The sequence below is a fragment of the Camarhynchus parvulus genome, unplaced genomic scaffold (assembly GCF_901933205.1).
Source record: "Camarhynchus parvulus unplaced genomic scaffold, STF_HiC, whole genome shotgun sequence".
In the NCBI taxonomy this organism is placed as follows: Eukaryota; Metazoa; Chordata; class Aves; order Passeriformes; family Thraupidae; genus Camarhynchus; species Camarhynchus parvulus.
The window spans coordinates 1803-16652 of NW_022148498.1; the positions used below are offsets into that span (position 1 = coordinate 1803).

General features: G+C 47.8%; 1 protein-coding gene across 1 annotated transcript; it reads right to left on the reverse strand.

Moving 5' to 3' along the window:
- Positions 1-848: 848 nt before the first annotated feature.
- On the reverse strand, positions 849-9541 carry LOC115916838 (tyrosine-protein kinase receptor UFO-like; the record flags this gene model as incomplete). The annotated part of the gene is given in 7 exon segments (XM_030970575.1): positions 849-938; positions 941-1010; positions 2820-2909; positions 3090-3109; positions 6915-7045; positions 9325-9417; positions 9517-9541. Coding segments are annotated over 7 exon segments (501 nt in total), but the record flags the coding sequence as incomplete, so codon positions are not given.
- Positions 9542-14850: the final 5309 nt, after the last annotated feature.

Below are 14850 nucleotides of genomic sequence, written 5' to 3' on the forward strand. Positions count from 1 at the left end.
TATGGGGATTTTATGGGATTTTTAATTGGGTTTTTATGGGATTTTTAATTGGGTTTTTATGGGATTATAAATCGGGTTTTTATGGGATTTTTAATTGGGTTTTTATGGGATTATTAATCGGGTTTTTATGGGATTTTATTGGGTTTTTAATGGGTTTTTAATGGGATTTTTTTTAGGATTTTTAATGGGATTTTTCTGGGGATTTTTCTGGGGATTTTTCTGGGTTTTTAATGGGATTTTTTTTTCAACCTTTAGGTGGAATTGGGGGGATTTTTATGGGGATTTTATGGGATTGTTATGGGATTTTAATTGGGGTTTTTTATGATTTTATGGGATTTTTCTGGGGTTTTTTGGTTTTTAGGGTTTTGTGTCTCCCCGAGTGCATTTTTGGGGTGATTTTTGGTGTTTTCAGGCTCTCACCACGTCGCTCTTGGTGGTGTAGACGCGCTCGGCCAGGCTCTCATTGGGGCCACATTTGGGGTTTTTATGGGGATTTTAATGGGATTTTTAATCGGGTTTTTAATGGGATTTTATGGGGGTTTTGAATGGGATTTTTAATGAGGTTTTTATGGGGATTTTATGGGTATTTTATGGGATTTTTAATCGGGTTTTTATGGGATTTTTAATCGGGTTTTTATGGGATTTTATGGGGGTTTTTAATCGGCTTTTTGGGGGATTTTTATGGGTTTTTAATGGCATTTTTTTTCAAGCTTTAGGTGGAATTGGGGGGATTTTTATGGGATTTTAATGGAATTTTAATGGGATTTTTCTGGGGTTTTTTGGTTTTTAGGGTTTTAGATCTCCCCGAGTGCATTTTTGGGGTGATTTTTGGTGTTTTAGGGTCTCACCACGTCGCTCTTGGTGGTGTAGACGCGCTCGGCCAGGCTCTCCAGGGCCACCCACTTGACGGGCATGGGGGCGCCGCGGCCCTGCCGGTAAAATAGAGGGAGCGGCCGACCTGCTTGGAGAGGCCGAAATCGGCCACGCGCACGCGGAGCCGCTCGTCCAGCCTGGGGACACGGGGCAGGGTCAGTCCTGATCCTAAATCCCCAAAAATCCCAAATTCCAAAAATCCCAAAAACCCCCAAAATCCCAAAAACCCTGAAATCCCAATACTGGAATAATCCCCAAATCGGCCACGCGCACGCGGAGCCGCTCGTCCAGCCTGGGACACGGGGCAGGGTCAGTCCTGATCCTAAATCCCCAAAAATCCCAAATCCCAAAAATCCCAAAATCCCAAATCCCCAAAACCCCAAAATCCCAATACTGGAATAATCCCGAAATCGGCCACGCGCACATGGAGCCGCTCGTCCAGCCTGGGGACACCGGGATGGGGTCAGTCCTGATCCTAAATCCCCAAAAATCCCAAATCCCAAACCCCAAAAATCCCAAATCCCCAAAAACCCCAAAACCCCCAAAATCCCCAAACCCTGAAATCCCAATACTGGAATAATCCCCAAATCCCTAATCCCACACACCCAAAATCCCAAAAACCGCAATGCCCAAAACCCCAGCCTGGGGACACCGGGCAGGGTCAGTCCTGGTCCTAAATCCCCAACAATCCCAAATTCCAAAAATCCCAAACTCCCAAATCCCCAAAACCCCAAAATCCCAATACTGGAATAATCCCCAAATCCCACGCGCACGCGGAGCCGCTCGTCCAGCCTGCGGACACGGGCAGGGTCAGTCCGGATCCTAAATCCCCAAAAATCCCAAATCCCAAACCCCAAAAACTCCAAATCCAAAACCCCAAATCCCCCCAAAATCCCCAAATCCCGATATTGCAATAATCCCCAAATCCCAAATGCCCAAACACCCAAAAATCCCAAACCCCTAATCCCAAATTCTCAAAAATCCCAAATCCCCAAAATCCCAAATCCCCAATGCCCAAAACCCCAAATCCCCAATGCCCAAAACCCCAAATCCCAAATCCCAAAAACCCCAAATCCCCAAAAAAAAAATAAATCCCCGAAATCGCCCACGCCAAGACGCTGAGCCAGCTCGTCCCAGCCTGCGGACATGGACATGGGGTCAGTCCGGATCCTAAATCCCCAAAAATCCCAAATCCCAAAAATCCCAAACCCCAAAAACTCCAAATTTCCCCAAATCCCCCCAACCCCCCAAAATCCCCGAATCCCAAATTTCCCCAAATCCCAACAATCCCCAAAATCCCCAAATCCGCATCCTTCCCCCATGTCCCCAATGTCCCCAAATGCCACAAATGTCCCAACTGTCCCCAATGTCCCCTCAGTGTCCCCAATGTCCCCTCAATGCCCCCAATCCCCATAATGTCCCCAATCCCTGATGATGTCCCCAATGTCCCCATTGATGTCCCCACTGTCCCCATTGATGTCCCCAATCCCTGATGATGTCCCCACTGTCCCCAATGTCCCCATTGATGTCCCCACTGTCCCCATTGATGTCCCCAATCCGTGATGATGTCCCCACTGTCCCCAATGTCCCCAGTGATGTCCCCAGTGTCACAGTGCCACCCCCATGTCCCCGATGTCCCCAATGTCCCCAATGTCCCCCAATGTCCCCAATGTCCCCAATGTCCCCAGTGTCCCCAGTGTCCCCACTGTCCCCAATGTCCCCAGTGATGTCCCCACTGTCCCCACATGCAGTTCCGTGCTGCCAGGTCTCTGCACACGAAGTTCAATGTCCCCAATGTCCCCAATGTCCCCAATGATGTCCCCAGTGTCACAGTGCCACCCCAATGTCCCCAATGTCCCCATTGATGTCCCCAATGTCCCCAATGTCCCCACTGATGTCCCCAATGTCCCCACTGATGTCCCCGATGTCCCCACTGATGTCCCCACATGCAGTTCCGCGCCGCCAGGTCTCGGTGCACGAAGTTCCTCTGGCTCAGGTAGCTCATCCCGGCCGCGATGTCAGCCATGAACCCCAGCCCCAATGCGAGGGACAGCCCCATTGATGACACAGGGATGTCCCCAAAGTCCACTCAATGTCCCTCATGGGACGGTCCCCAAATCCCCTAAAAAAATCCCAGAAAAAATCCCCCCAAAAATCCCCCAAAAAATCCCAAAAATTCCACCCCAAATCCGCCCCAAATGCCCCAAAAGCCCAGCAGGGTGCGAGGGGACAGCGCCTGGGGACACACAGGGGACACGCAAAAATCCCACTTTCGGGGACACTCGGGGGACACTCGGGGGACACTCGGGGGACACTCGGGGGACACGCAGGGGACGGTCCCCAAATCCCCTAAAAAAATCCCAGAAAAAATCCCAAAAAATCCCCCAAAAAAATCCCCCTAAAAATGCCCAAAAGTGCCCCAAATTTCCCAAAAATTTAAAAAAAACAAAAAACCAAATCCCCCCAAAAATCCCCCCCCCAAACCCCCCCAGAAATGCCCCCGAAAATCCCCACAAAATAAAAGAAAAATTCCCCAAAATTCCCCCCAAATTCACCCAAAATCCCCCCAAAAATCCCAAAGAATTGCCCCAGAAATGCCCCAAAACCCAGCAGGGTGTGAGGGGACAATGGGGACACTCAGGGGACACTCAGGGGACACTCGGGGACATTGGGGACACAAAGGGGACGGTCCCCAAATCCCTTAAAAAAATCCCAGAAAAATCCCTAAAGAAATACCCCAAAAAATCCCGAAAAAGTTTTTAAAAAACCCCAAAAAATCCTCCCCAAAAATGCCCCAAAATTCCCCAAAATTTTAAAAAACAAACAAACAAAAAAATCCCCCAAAAAATCCCAAAAAATCCCCCAAAAAGTCCCCCAAAAAATCACAAACCCCCCCAAAAATACAAAAAATACCCTGAAAAATAATAAAAAAATCTCCCCAAAAAATCCTCCCCCAAAAATCCCAAATAATCAAAAAAAATCACCAAAATTCCCCCAAAAAATCCTTTAAAAAAACCAAAAATTCCCCCCAAAAAATCTCCCACAAAAATCCCAAATAATCCAAAAAAAACCCAAAAATTCCCAAAAAATCCCAAAAAATCCCCCCCAAAGTCCCCAAAAATCACCAAAACCCCCCAAAAATACAAAAAAATACCCTGAAAAATAATAAAAAAATCCCCCCAACCCCCCCAAAATTCCCCCAAAAAATCCTTTAAAAAATCCCAAAAATCTCCCCAAAAATCTCCCCAAAAATTCCCAAATAATCAAAAAAAAATCCCCAAAATTCCCCCAAAAAATCCTTTAAAAAATTCCAAAAAATCCTCCCAAAAAATCTCCCCAAAAATCCCAAATAATCCAAAAAATCCCCAAATTCCCCCAAAAAGTCCTTTAAAAAAACCCAAAAATTCCCCCCAAAAATCTCCCACAAAAATCCCAAATAATCCAAAAAAACCCCCAAAATCCCCCAAAAAATCCCAAAAAATCCCCCCAAAAGTCCCCAAAAATCAGCAAAACCCCCAAAAATACAAAAAAAAAACCCTGAAAAATAATTAAAAAATCCCCCAACCCCCAAAATTCCCCCAAAAAATCCTTTAAAAAATCCCAAAAATCCCCCAAAATCTCCCCCAAAATTCCCAAATAATCAAAAAATCCCCAAAATTCCCCCAAAAAATCTTAAAAAAATCCCAAAAAATTCCCCCAAAAATCACCAAAACCCCCAAAAATACAAAAAAATACCCTGAAAAATAATTTTTAAAATTCCCCCAAAATCTCCCCCAAAAATCCCAAATAATCAAAAAAACCCCCAAAATTCCCAAAAAATCCTAAAAAATCCTAAAAATCCCGAAAAATCCCCAAAAAGTCCCAAAAATCCTGAAAAAAAATTGAGAGATTTTTTGGGATTATTTTAATTTTTGGGGGGGAATTTTTTTGAGATTCTTAAAAAAAAATTTGGGATCTTTTTGGGGTTTTTTGGGATTTTTGGAGGATTTTTAGGGGGATTTTGGAGGATTTTTTGGGGGATGTTTTGGGATTTTTTGGGGATTTTTGAGGATTTTTTGGGGAGATTTTTAAGGAATTTTTGGGGTTATATAAACACGATTTTTAGGGGATTTTTTGGGGTACTTTGATGGGATTTTGGCGTTTCTCACAGAGCAGGAAGCTCCACAGGGTCCCAAATTTGGGGTTTTTAATGGGATTTTGATGGGGTTTTATGGGATTTTTGGGGTTGTTTATCTGCAATTTTTGGGGGATTTTTGGGGGGATTTTGGAGATTTTGATGGGGATTTTATGGGATTTTTGGGGTTATTTATCTGGAATTTTTGGGGGATTTTTGGGATTTTTATGGGGATTATTTTGGATTTTTATGGGGATTTTAATGGGATTTTTATGGGCATTATTTTAGATTTTTATGGGGATTTTAATAGGATTTGGATGGGGTTTTTGTAGGATTTTGATGGGGTTTTGGCAAAATTTTTTGGATTTTGATGGGGATTTTTGGGGTTATTTAACTGCGATTTTTTGGGGATTTTTTTGGGGGGATATTTGGGATTTTGGGGCATTTTTGGGGCGCAGTTTCTCACCGTGGGGGGGTCCCCGAGGCGGGCGCAGAGCAGGAAGCTCCTCAGGGCCCCAAATTTGGGGTTTTTAATGGGATTTTGATGGGGTTTTATGGGATTTTTGGGGTTATTGATCTGCAATTTTTGGGGGATTTTTGGGGAGGATTTTGGAGATTTTGATGGGGATTTTATGGGATTTTTGGGGTTATTTATCTGCAATTTTGGGGTGGGTTTTGGGATTTTTATGGGGATTATTTTGGATTTTTATGGGGATTTTAATGGGATTTTTATGGGGATTATTTTAGATTTTTATGGGGATTTTAATGGGATTTTTATGGGGTTTTTTGTAGGATTTTTATGGGATTTTGGCAATTTTTTTTTTATTTTGATGGGGATTTTTGGGGCTATTTAACTGCGATTTTTTGGGGATTTTTTGGGGGATATTTGGGATTTTGGGGCATTTTTGGGGCGCAGTTTCTCACCGTGGGGGGTTCCCCGAGGCAGGCGCAGAGCAGGAAGCTCCTCAGGGCCCCAAATTTGGGGTTTTTAATGGGATTTTGATGGGGATTTTATGGGATTTTTGGGGTTATTTATCTGCAATTTTGGGGTGGTTTTTTGGGATTTTTATGGGGATTATTTTAGATTTTTATGGGGATTTAAATGGGATTTTTATGGGGATTATTTTAGATTTTTATGGGGATTTTAATAGGATTATTATGGGGTTTTTTGTAGGATTTTTATGGGATTTTGGCAATTTTTTTTTGATTTTGATGGGGATTTTTGGGGCTATTTAACTGCGATTTTTTGGGGATTTTTTTGGGGGGATATTTGGGATTTTGGGGCATTTTTGGGGGTTTCTCACCGTGGGGGTGTCCCCGAGGCGGGCGCAGAGCAGGAAGCTCCACAGGGCCCCAAATTTGGGGTTTTTAATGGGATTTTGATGGGGATTTTATGGGATTTTTGGGGTTATTTATCTGCAATTTTGGGGTGGTTTTTTGGGATTTTTATGGGGATTATTTTTTTAGATTTTTTTTTATGGGGATTATTTTGGATTTTTATGGGATTTTAAATGGGGTTTTTTTTGGATTTTTTTATGGGCATTTTTTTTGATTTTGATGGGGATTTTTATTTTTAGATTTTTATGGGGATTTTAATAGGATTATTATGGGGTTTTTTGTAGGATTTTTATGGGATTTTGGCAATTTTTTTTTGATTTTGATGGGGATTTTTGGGGCTATTTAACTGCGATTTTTTGGGGATTTTTTTGGGGGGATATTTGGGATTTTGGGGCATTTTTGGGGGTTTCTCACCGTGGGGGGGTCCCCGAGGCGGGCGCAGAGCAGGAAGCTCCTCAGGGCCCCAAATTTGGGGTTTTTAATGGGATTTTGATGGGGATTTTATGGGGCTATTTAACTGCGATTTTTCCGGGGATTTTTTGGGGTTATTTTATGGGATTTTGGGGCATTTTTGGGGGGGGTTTCTCACCGTGGGGGGGTCCCCGAGGCGGGCGCAGAGCAGGAAGCTGTGCAGGTCCCCGTGGGCCATGAAGGGCAGCAGGACGATGGGGGCGGGGGGCGGCCCCTCCGAGCCGCCCCCCCAGGGCTGCAGGCACACACCTGGGGGGGCGGGGCAGCCTCAGAGCCCCGAGCCCCCAAATTTGGGGTGCGGGACCCCCCTGAAACCCCCGAACCCCCCGAGTTCGGAAACGCACCCAGCCAAAATTCGGGCTTGGAGCATCCCAAAAATTGGGGCACAGGTCCCCCGAAATTGAGGCGCTGACCCCCAGGGTTAGGACGCAGAACCCCCCAAAACTGGGGCAAAGACGCCCCCAAAATTGGGGGGACGCACCCCAAAATTTGAGCTCAGAGCACCCCAAAATTTGAGCTCAGAACCCCCCCAAATTTGGACAGAGATCCCCCAAAATTTGGGTTCAGAACCGCCCAAAATTGGGGCAAAGATATCCCCCAAATTGGGACACAGATGCCCCAAAATTGGGGTGCGGACCCCCTAAATTGGGGCTCAGAGCACCCCAAAATTTGAGCTCTGAACCCCCCCAAATTTGCACAGAGATCCCCCAAAATTTGGGTTCAGTTCCTCCCCCCCCATATGGGACAGAGATCCCCAAAATTGGGGTGCTGACCCCTAAATTTGGGCTCCGAGCACCCCAAAAATTGGGACCCAATTCCCCCAAAATTGGGGTGCAGAACCCCTCCCAAATCTCCCCAAAAATTGGGGGGAAAATTGGGGGGGGGCAGGATGAACCTCCCCAGACCCCCCAAAATTGGGGTGAGGAACCCCCCATAACCCTCCCGAATCTGGACATGCACGCAGCCAAAATTTGGTTCAGGACACCCCAAAAATGGGATACAGCTGCCCCAAAATTGAGGTGCTGACCCCCAAAATTGGAGCTCAGAGCACCCCAAAAATTTGGCTCAGAACCCCCCAAAATTTGGCTTAGGACCCCCCAAAAATTGGGACACAGATCCCCCAAAATTGGGGTGCAGACCCCCTAAATTGGGGCTCAGAGCTCCCCAAACTTTGGGCTCAGAATCCCAAAACTTGGGGTTCCGAAGCCCCCCTCAAAATGGGACACAGAGCCCCCAAATTTGGGGTGAGGGACCCCCAAAATTTGGGCATGGATCCCCCAACATTTAAGCTCTGAGCCCCCCAAAAATTGGGACACAAATCGCCAAAAATTGGGGCACAGATCCCCCACAATTTGAGCTCAGTGCACCCCAAAAATTGGGACACAGGTCCCCCAAAATTGGGCTCAGTGCACCCCAAAAATTGGGACACAAATCGCCCAAAGTTTGGGGTGCAGATCCCCCAAAACTGGGCTTTGAACCCATCAAAAATTGGGACACAGATCCTCCAATATTGGGGGGCAGATCCCAAAATCGGGGTTCAGAGCGCCCCAAAAATTGGAACACAGATCCCCCAAATTCGGGGTTTAGCACCCCCAAAATTGGGCAGAGATTCCCCCAAATCCCCAATTTCTGCGACACAAATTGGGGCTCAGAACCCACCCTGAGCCCCTCCAAACTGGGGAAAAAATTGGGGTGCAGACCCCCAAAATTTGGGCTCAGAACCTCCAAAAAATTGGGACACATCCCCCAAATTTGGGGTGTGGGACCCCCAAAAATTGGGACGCAGATGCCCCAAAATTTGAGCTCAGAACGTCCCAAAATTGGGATGCAGATGGCCCAAAGTTGTGGTTCAGACTCCCAAAATTTGGGCTCAGAACCCCCCAAAAATTGGGACACAGATCCCCCAAAATTTGGGGCTCAGATCCCCCTGAACCCCCCCAAAATTGGGGGACCCCAAAGAGAATTTTGGGGCATTTTTGGGGTGATTTTGGGGTAAATTTGGGAGGTGATTTTGGCCTAACTTTGAGTAATTTGGGGGTATTTTGGGGGGCAATTTTGGGGGGTAATTTTGGGGGTTTCGGGTATTTTTGGGGGGTTTCTCACAGATCAGCTTCGTGACATTGGGGTGGTCGAGCTCCTTTTGGGGAGATTTTTTGGTGTTTTGGGTCCCAGGAGTTTTTGAGGGGTTTCAGAATGGATTTTGGGGAAATTTGGGGGGATTTGGGGGTAATTTGGGGGGTGGTTTTGGGAGTGATTTTGGTGCATCTTCGGGGTAATTTGGGGGTAATTTTGGGGTGATTTGGGGACATTTTTGAGGTAATTTTGGGGGGTATCTTTGGGTGGTTTTAGGGCAATTTTGGGAGGTATCTTTGGGTGGTTTTGGGGTAATTTTGGGAGGTATCTTTGGGTGGTTTTAGGGCAATTTTGGGGGGTATCTTTGGGTGGTTTTGGGGTAATTTTAGGGGGTATCTTTGGGTGGTTTTGGGGTAATTTTGGGGCAATTTTGGGGCGTTTTGGGGCTTCCTCACCGATGAGCTTCATGACGTTGGGGTGGTCGAACTCCTTCATGCACACGGCCTCGCTCAGGAAATCCTCCAGCTCCCCCCGTGAGCAGATGGCCACTTTGGGGTGAATTCCGGCATTTTTGGGGAAATTCGGGGTGATTTTGGGGGGATTTTGGGGGTGGTTTTGGGGTGGTTTTGGGGGTTTTTGGGGCTCACGTTTCATGGTCTTCCACGCGCAGCACGCCCGCAGCGCATTTTTGAGTCCTGGTGCAGCGTCCCCTCCACCACGGAGCCGAACTCGCCTGGGGAGATTTGGGGATGATTTGGGGAGATTTTGGGTGGTTTGGGGAGATTTTGGGTGGTTTGGGGTGACTCTGGGTGATTTTGGGGAGATTTGGGGAGATTTGGGGTGGTTTGGGATGAGTCTGGGTGATTTTGGGGTGATTTGGGGCGAGTTTGGGGTGATTTGGGGAGATTTTGCAGTGATTTGGGGGTGATCTGCGGTGATTTAGGATGATTTGGGGAGATTTTGGGGTGATTTTGGGGTGATCTGGGATGAGTTTGGGGTGATTCGGGGAGATTTTGGATGAGTTTGGGGTGATTTTGGGGTGATTTGGGGAGATTTTGGGATGAGTTTGGAGTGATTTGGGATGAGTTTGGGTGAGTTTAGGGTGATTTGGGATGAGTTTGGGTGATTTGGGGGGATTTGGGGTGATTTGGGGAGATTTTGCGGTGATTTGGGGTGATTTGGGGTGATTTGGGATGAGATTGGGTGATTTTGGGGTGATTTGGGATGAGTTTTGGGTTATTTGGGTTGAGTTTTGGGTTATTTGGGTTGAGTTTCGAGTGATTCGGGGTGATTTGGGGTGATTTGGGGTTATTCGGGGTGATTTGGGATGAGTTTGGGGTGATTTGGGGAGATTTTGGGGTGGTTTGGGATGAGTCTGGGTGATTTTGGGGTGATTTGGGATGATTTGGGGTGATTTGGGGAGATTTTGGAGTGATTCGGGGGTGATTTGGGGTGATTTGGGGAGATTTTCCGTGATTTGGGGAGATTTTGGGGTGATTTGGGATGAGTTTGGGATGATTCGGGGTGATTTGGGGTGATTTGGGATGATTTGGGGTGATTTGGGGTGATTTGGGGTGATTTAGGGTGAGTTTAGGGTGATTTGGGGTGATTTGGGATGAGTCTGGGTGAGTTTGGGATGAGTTTGGGGTGATTTGGGGTGATTTGGGGAGATTTTGCGGTGATTTGGGGGTGATTTGGGGTGATTTGGGATGAGTCTGGGTGATTTTGGGGTGATTTGGGGCTATTTTGGAGTGATTCGGGGTGATTTTGGATGAGTTTGGGGTGATTTGGGGAGATTTTGGGTGGTTTGGGGTGACTCTGGGTGATTTTGGGGAGATTTGGGGAGATTTGGGGTGGTTTGGGATGAGTCTGGGTGATTTTGGGGTGATTTGGGGTGATTTTGGGGTGATTTTGGGGTGATCTGGGATGAGTTTGGGTTGATTTGGGATGATTATGGGGTGATTTGGGGAGATTTTGGATGAGTTTGGGGTGATTTGGGGTGATTTGGGATGAGTTTGGAGTGATTTGGGATGAGTCTGGGTGATTTTGGGGTGATTTGGGGTGAGTTTGGGGTGATTTGGGGAGATTTTGCAGTGATTTGGGGGTGATCTGCGGTGATTTGGGATGAGTCTGGGTGATTTTGGGGTGATTTGGGGTGATTTTGGATGAGTTTGGGGTGATTTGGGGTGATTTGGGGAGATTTTGGGGTGATTTTGGGGTGATCTGGAATGAGTTTGGGGTGATCTGGAATGAGTTTGGGGTGATTTGGGATGATTATGGGGTGATTTGGGGAGATTTTGGATGAGTTTGGGGTGATTTGGGGTGATTTGGGATGAGTTTGGAGTGATTTGGGATGAGTCTGGGTGATTTTGGGGTGATTTGGGGCGAGTTTGGGGTGATTTGGGGAGATTTTGCGGTGATTTGGGGGTGATCTGGGGTGATTTGGGATGAGTTTGGGTGATTTTGGGGTGATTTGGGGTGATTTGGGGTGATTTGGGGTGATTTGGGGTGATTTGGGATGAGTTTGGGGTGATTTGGGTGATTTGGGGTGATTTTGGGGTGATTTGGGATGAGTTTGGGTGATTTTGGGGTTATTTGGGTTGAGTTTCGAGTGATTCGGGGTGATTTGGGGTGATTTGGGTGATTTGGGGTGATTTGGGATGAGTTTGGGGTGATTTGGGTGATTTGGGGAGATTTTGGGGTGATTTGGGATGAGTTTGGGTGATTTTGGGGTGATTTGGGGTGATTTGGGGTGATTTGGGGTGATTTGGGGTGATTTGGGTGATTTGGGGTGATTTTGGGGTGATTTGGGATGAGTTTGGGGTGATTTTGGCTGATTCCTGTTGATTTTGGGGTAATTTCAGTTGATGGCTGATTTTGAGGTGTTTTCAGGAGATTTCAGGTGATTTTGGGGTGATTTGGGTGATTTTGGCTGATTTTGGGGTGATTTCAGGTAATTTTGGGCTGATTTCTGCTGATTTTGGGGTAATTTCAGTTGATTTTGGCTGATTTCAGGTGATTTTTGGGTGATTTTGGGGTGATTTCAGTTGACATTGGCTGATTTTGGGGTGATTTTGGGTGATTTTGGGGTGATTTCGGTTGATTTCGGTTGATTTTGGGGTGATTTTGGTTGATTTTGGGGTGATTTTGGGGTGATTTTGGGGTGATTTTGGGGTGATTTCGGTTGATTTTGGGGTGATTTGGGGTGATTTGGGGTGACTTTGGGGTGATTTCGGTTGATTTTGGGGTGACTTTGGGGTGATTTCGGTTGATTTTGGTTGATTTCGGTTGATTTTGGGATGACTTTGGGGTGATTTTGGTTGATTTCGGTTGATTTTGGGGTGATTTTGGGGTGATTTCGGTTGATTTTTGGGTGATTTGGGGTGATTTGGGGTGACTTTGGGGTGATTTCGGGGGACATTTTGGGGTGACTTTGGGGTGATTTCGGTTGATTTTGGTTGATTTCGGTTGATTTTGGGATGACTTTGGGGTGATTTCGGTTGATTTCGGTTGATTTTGGGGTGATTTCGGTTGATTTTGGGGTGATTTGGGGTGATTTCGGTTGATTTTGGGGTGATTTTGGGTGATTTTGGGGTGATTTTGGGGTGATTTCGGTTGATTTTGGTTGATTTCGGTTGATTTTGGGGTGCTTTTGGGGTGATTTCGGTTGATTTCAGTTGATTTTGGGGTGATTTCGGTTGATTTTGGGTTGATTTTGGGGTGATTTTGGGGTGATTTTGGGTTGATTTTGGGGTGATTTTGGGGTGATTTTGGGGTGATTTTGGGGAATTTTGGCTGATTTCGGTTGATTTCAGTTGATTTTGGGTGATTTTGGGTGATTTTGGGGTGATTTCGGTTGATTTTGGGGTGATTTTGGGTGATTTTGGGGTGATTTCGGTTGATTTTGGGGTGATTTTGGGTGATTTTGGGGTGATTTTGGGTGATTTTGGGGTGATTTCTGGTGATTTTGGGGTGATTTTGGGTGATTTTGGGGTGACTTTGGGTGATTTTGGGGTGCTCTGTACCCACCCTGCCCCAGGGGTTTGGGGCCACGCGGGGACAGTAGACACCTGACAGGGGACCCGTGTGGACATTCAGCTCGGGGCTGATGCCCAGGCGATTCACTGGGGACAGCGGGGACAGCGGGGACACAGGGGACAGTGGGGACAGTGGGGACATCAATGGGGACACTGGGGGGGATTGGGGACATGGGGACAGTGGGGACATCAATGGGGACACTGGGGACACGGGCGACATTGGGGACAGTGGGGACAGTGGGGACATTGGGGACATTGGGGACATTGAGGGGACATTGGGGGACATTGGGGACATTGGGGACATTGGGGATATTTGGGGATATTTGGGGACATTGGAGGGATTTGGGACATTTGGGACATTTGGGATATTTGGGGACATTGGGGACATTGGGGACATTGGGGACATTGGGGACACTGGGGACATCAATGGGACATTGGGACATTTGGGACATTGGGGACATTGGAGGGATTTGGGATATCAATGGGACATTGGGGACATTGGGGGCATTGGGGACACTTGGGGATTTTGGGGACATTGGGGACATTGTGGACATCAATGGGACCTTGGGGACATTGGGGACATTGTGGACATTGGGGGCATTGGGGGCATCATTGGGGACATTGGGGACATTGGGGACATCATTGGGGACAGCAAGGGGGGGACATTTGAGACATTTGGGGACATTGGGGACATTGGGGCTGTTTGGCAGCATTTAGGAACATTGGTGACATTTGGGGACATTTGGGGGTGCTGGTGACATTGGGGATATTCGGGACATTGGTGACACGGGTGACACACGGGTGACACACGGGTGACACAGGTGACACACAGGTGACACGGGTGACACGGGTGACACCGGGGTCACTCACAGGGTGGCCTGACACACGGCAGCGGAGGAGCTGAAATGAAATGAACGGCAAGGTGGCCCTGGGGACAGCAGAGGGACACGTGGGGACACCGAGGGGACAATGGGGACAATGGGGACAATGGGGACAGTGGGGACACCGAGGGGACAATGGGGACACCGAGGGGACAATGGGGACACTGAGGGGACACAGAGGGGACAATGGGGACAATGGGGACACTGAGGGGACAATGGGGACAATGGGGACAATGGGGACACCGAGGGGACAATGGGGACAATGGGGACAATGGGGACAATGGGGACACCGAGGGGACAATGGGGACAATGGGGACACTGGGGACACCGAGGGGACATTGGGGACAATGGGGACAATGGGGACACCAAGGGGACACCGACGGGACACTGGGGACACCGAGGGGACAATGGGGACAATGGGGACAATGGGGACACCGAGGGGACAATGGGGTCAATGGGGACACCGGTCACTGCCCGGCCAGCACAGGGACAGAGGGGACACAGAGGGGACAGAGTTGGCAGTGAGGTGACACCCAGGTGACACCCAGGTGACACAGGTGACACACAGGTGACACACAGGTGACACTGAGGTGACACAGGTGACACACAGGTGACACAGAGATTCACGCAGGTGACAGTGAAGTGACACAGGTGACACAGGTGACACACAGGTGACACAGGTGACACTGAGGTGACACTGAGGTGACACACAGGTGACACACAGGTGACACACAGATTCACACAGGTGACACAGGTGACACTGAGGTGACACAGGTGACACTGAGGTGACACACAGGTGACACACAGGTGATACACAGGTGACACAGATTCACACAGGTGACACACAGGTGACACACAGGTGACACACAGGTCACACACAGGTGACACAGGTGACACACGGGTGACACACAGGTGACACAGTGATTCACACAGGTGACACAGGTGACACAGGTGACACAGGTGACACACAGGTGACACACAGGTGACACAGATTCACACAGGTGACACACAGGTGACACACAGGTGACACAGGTGACACAGGTGACACTGAGGTGACACAGGT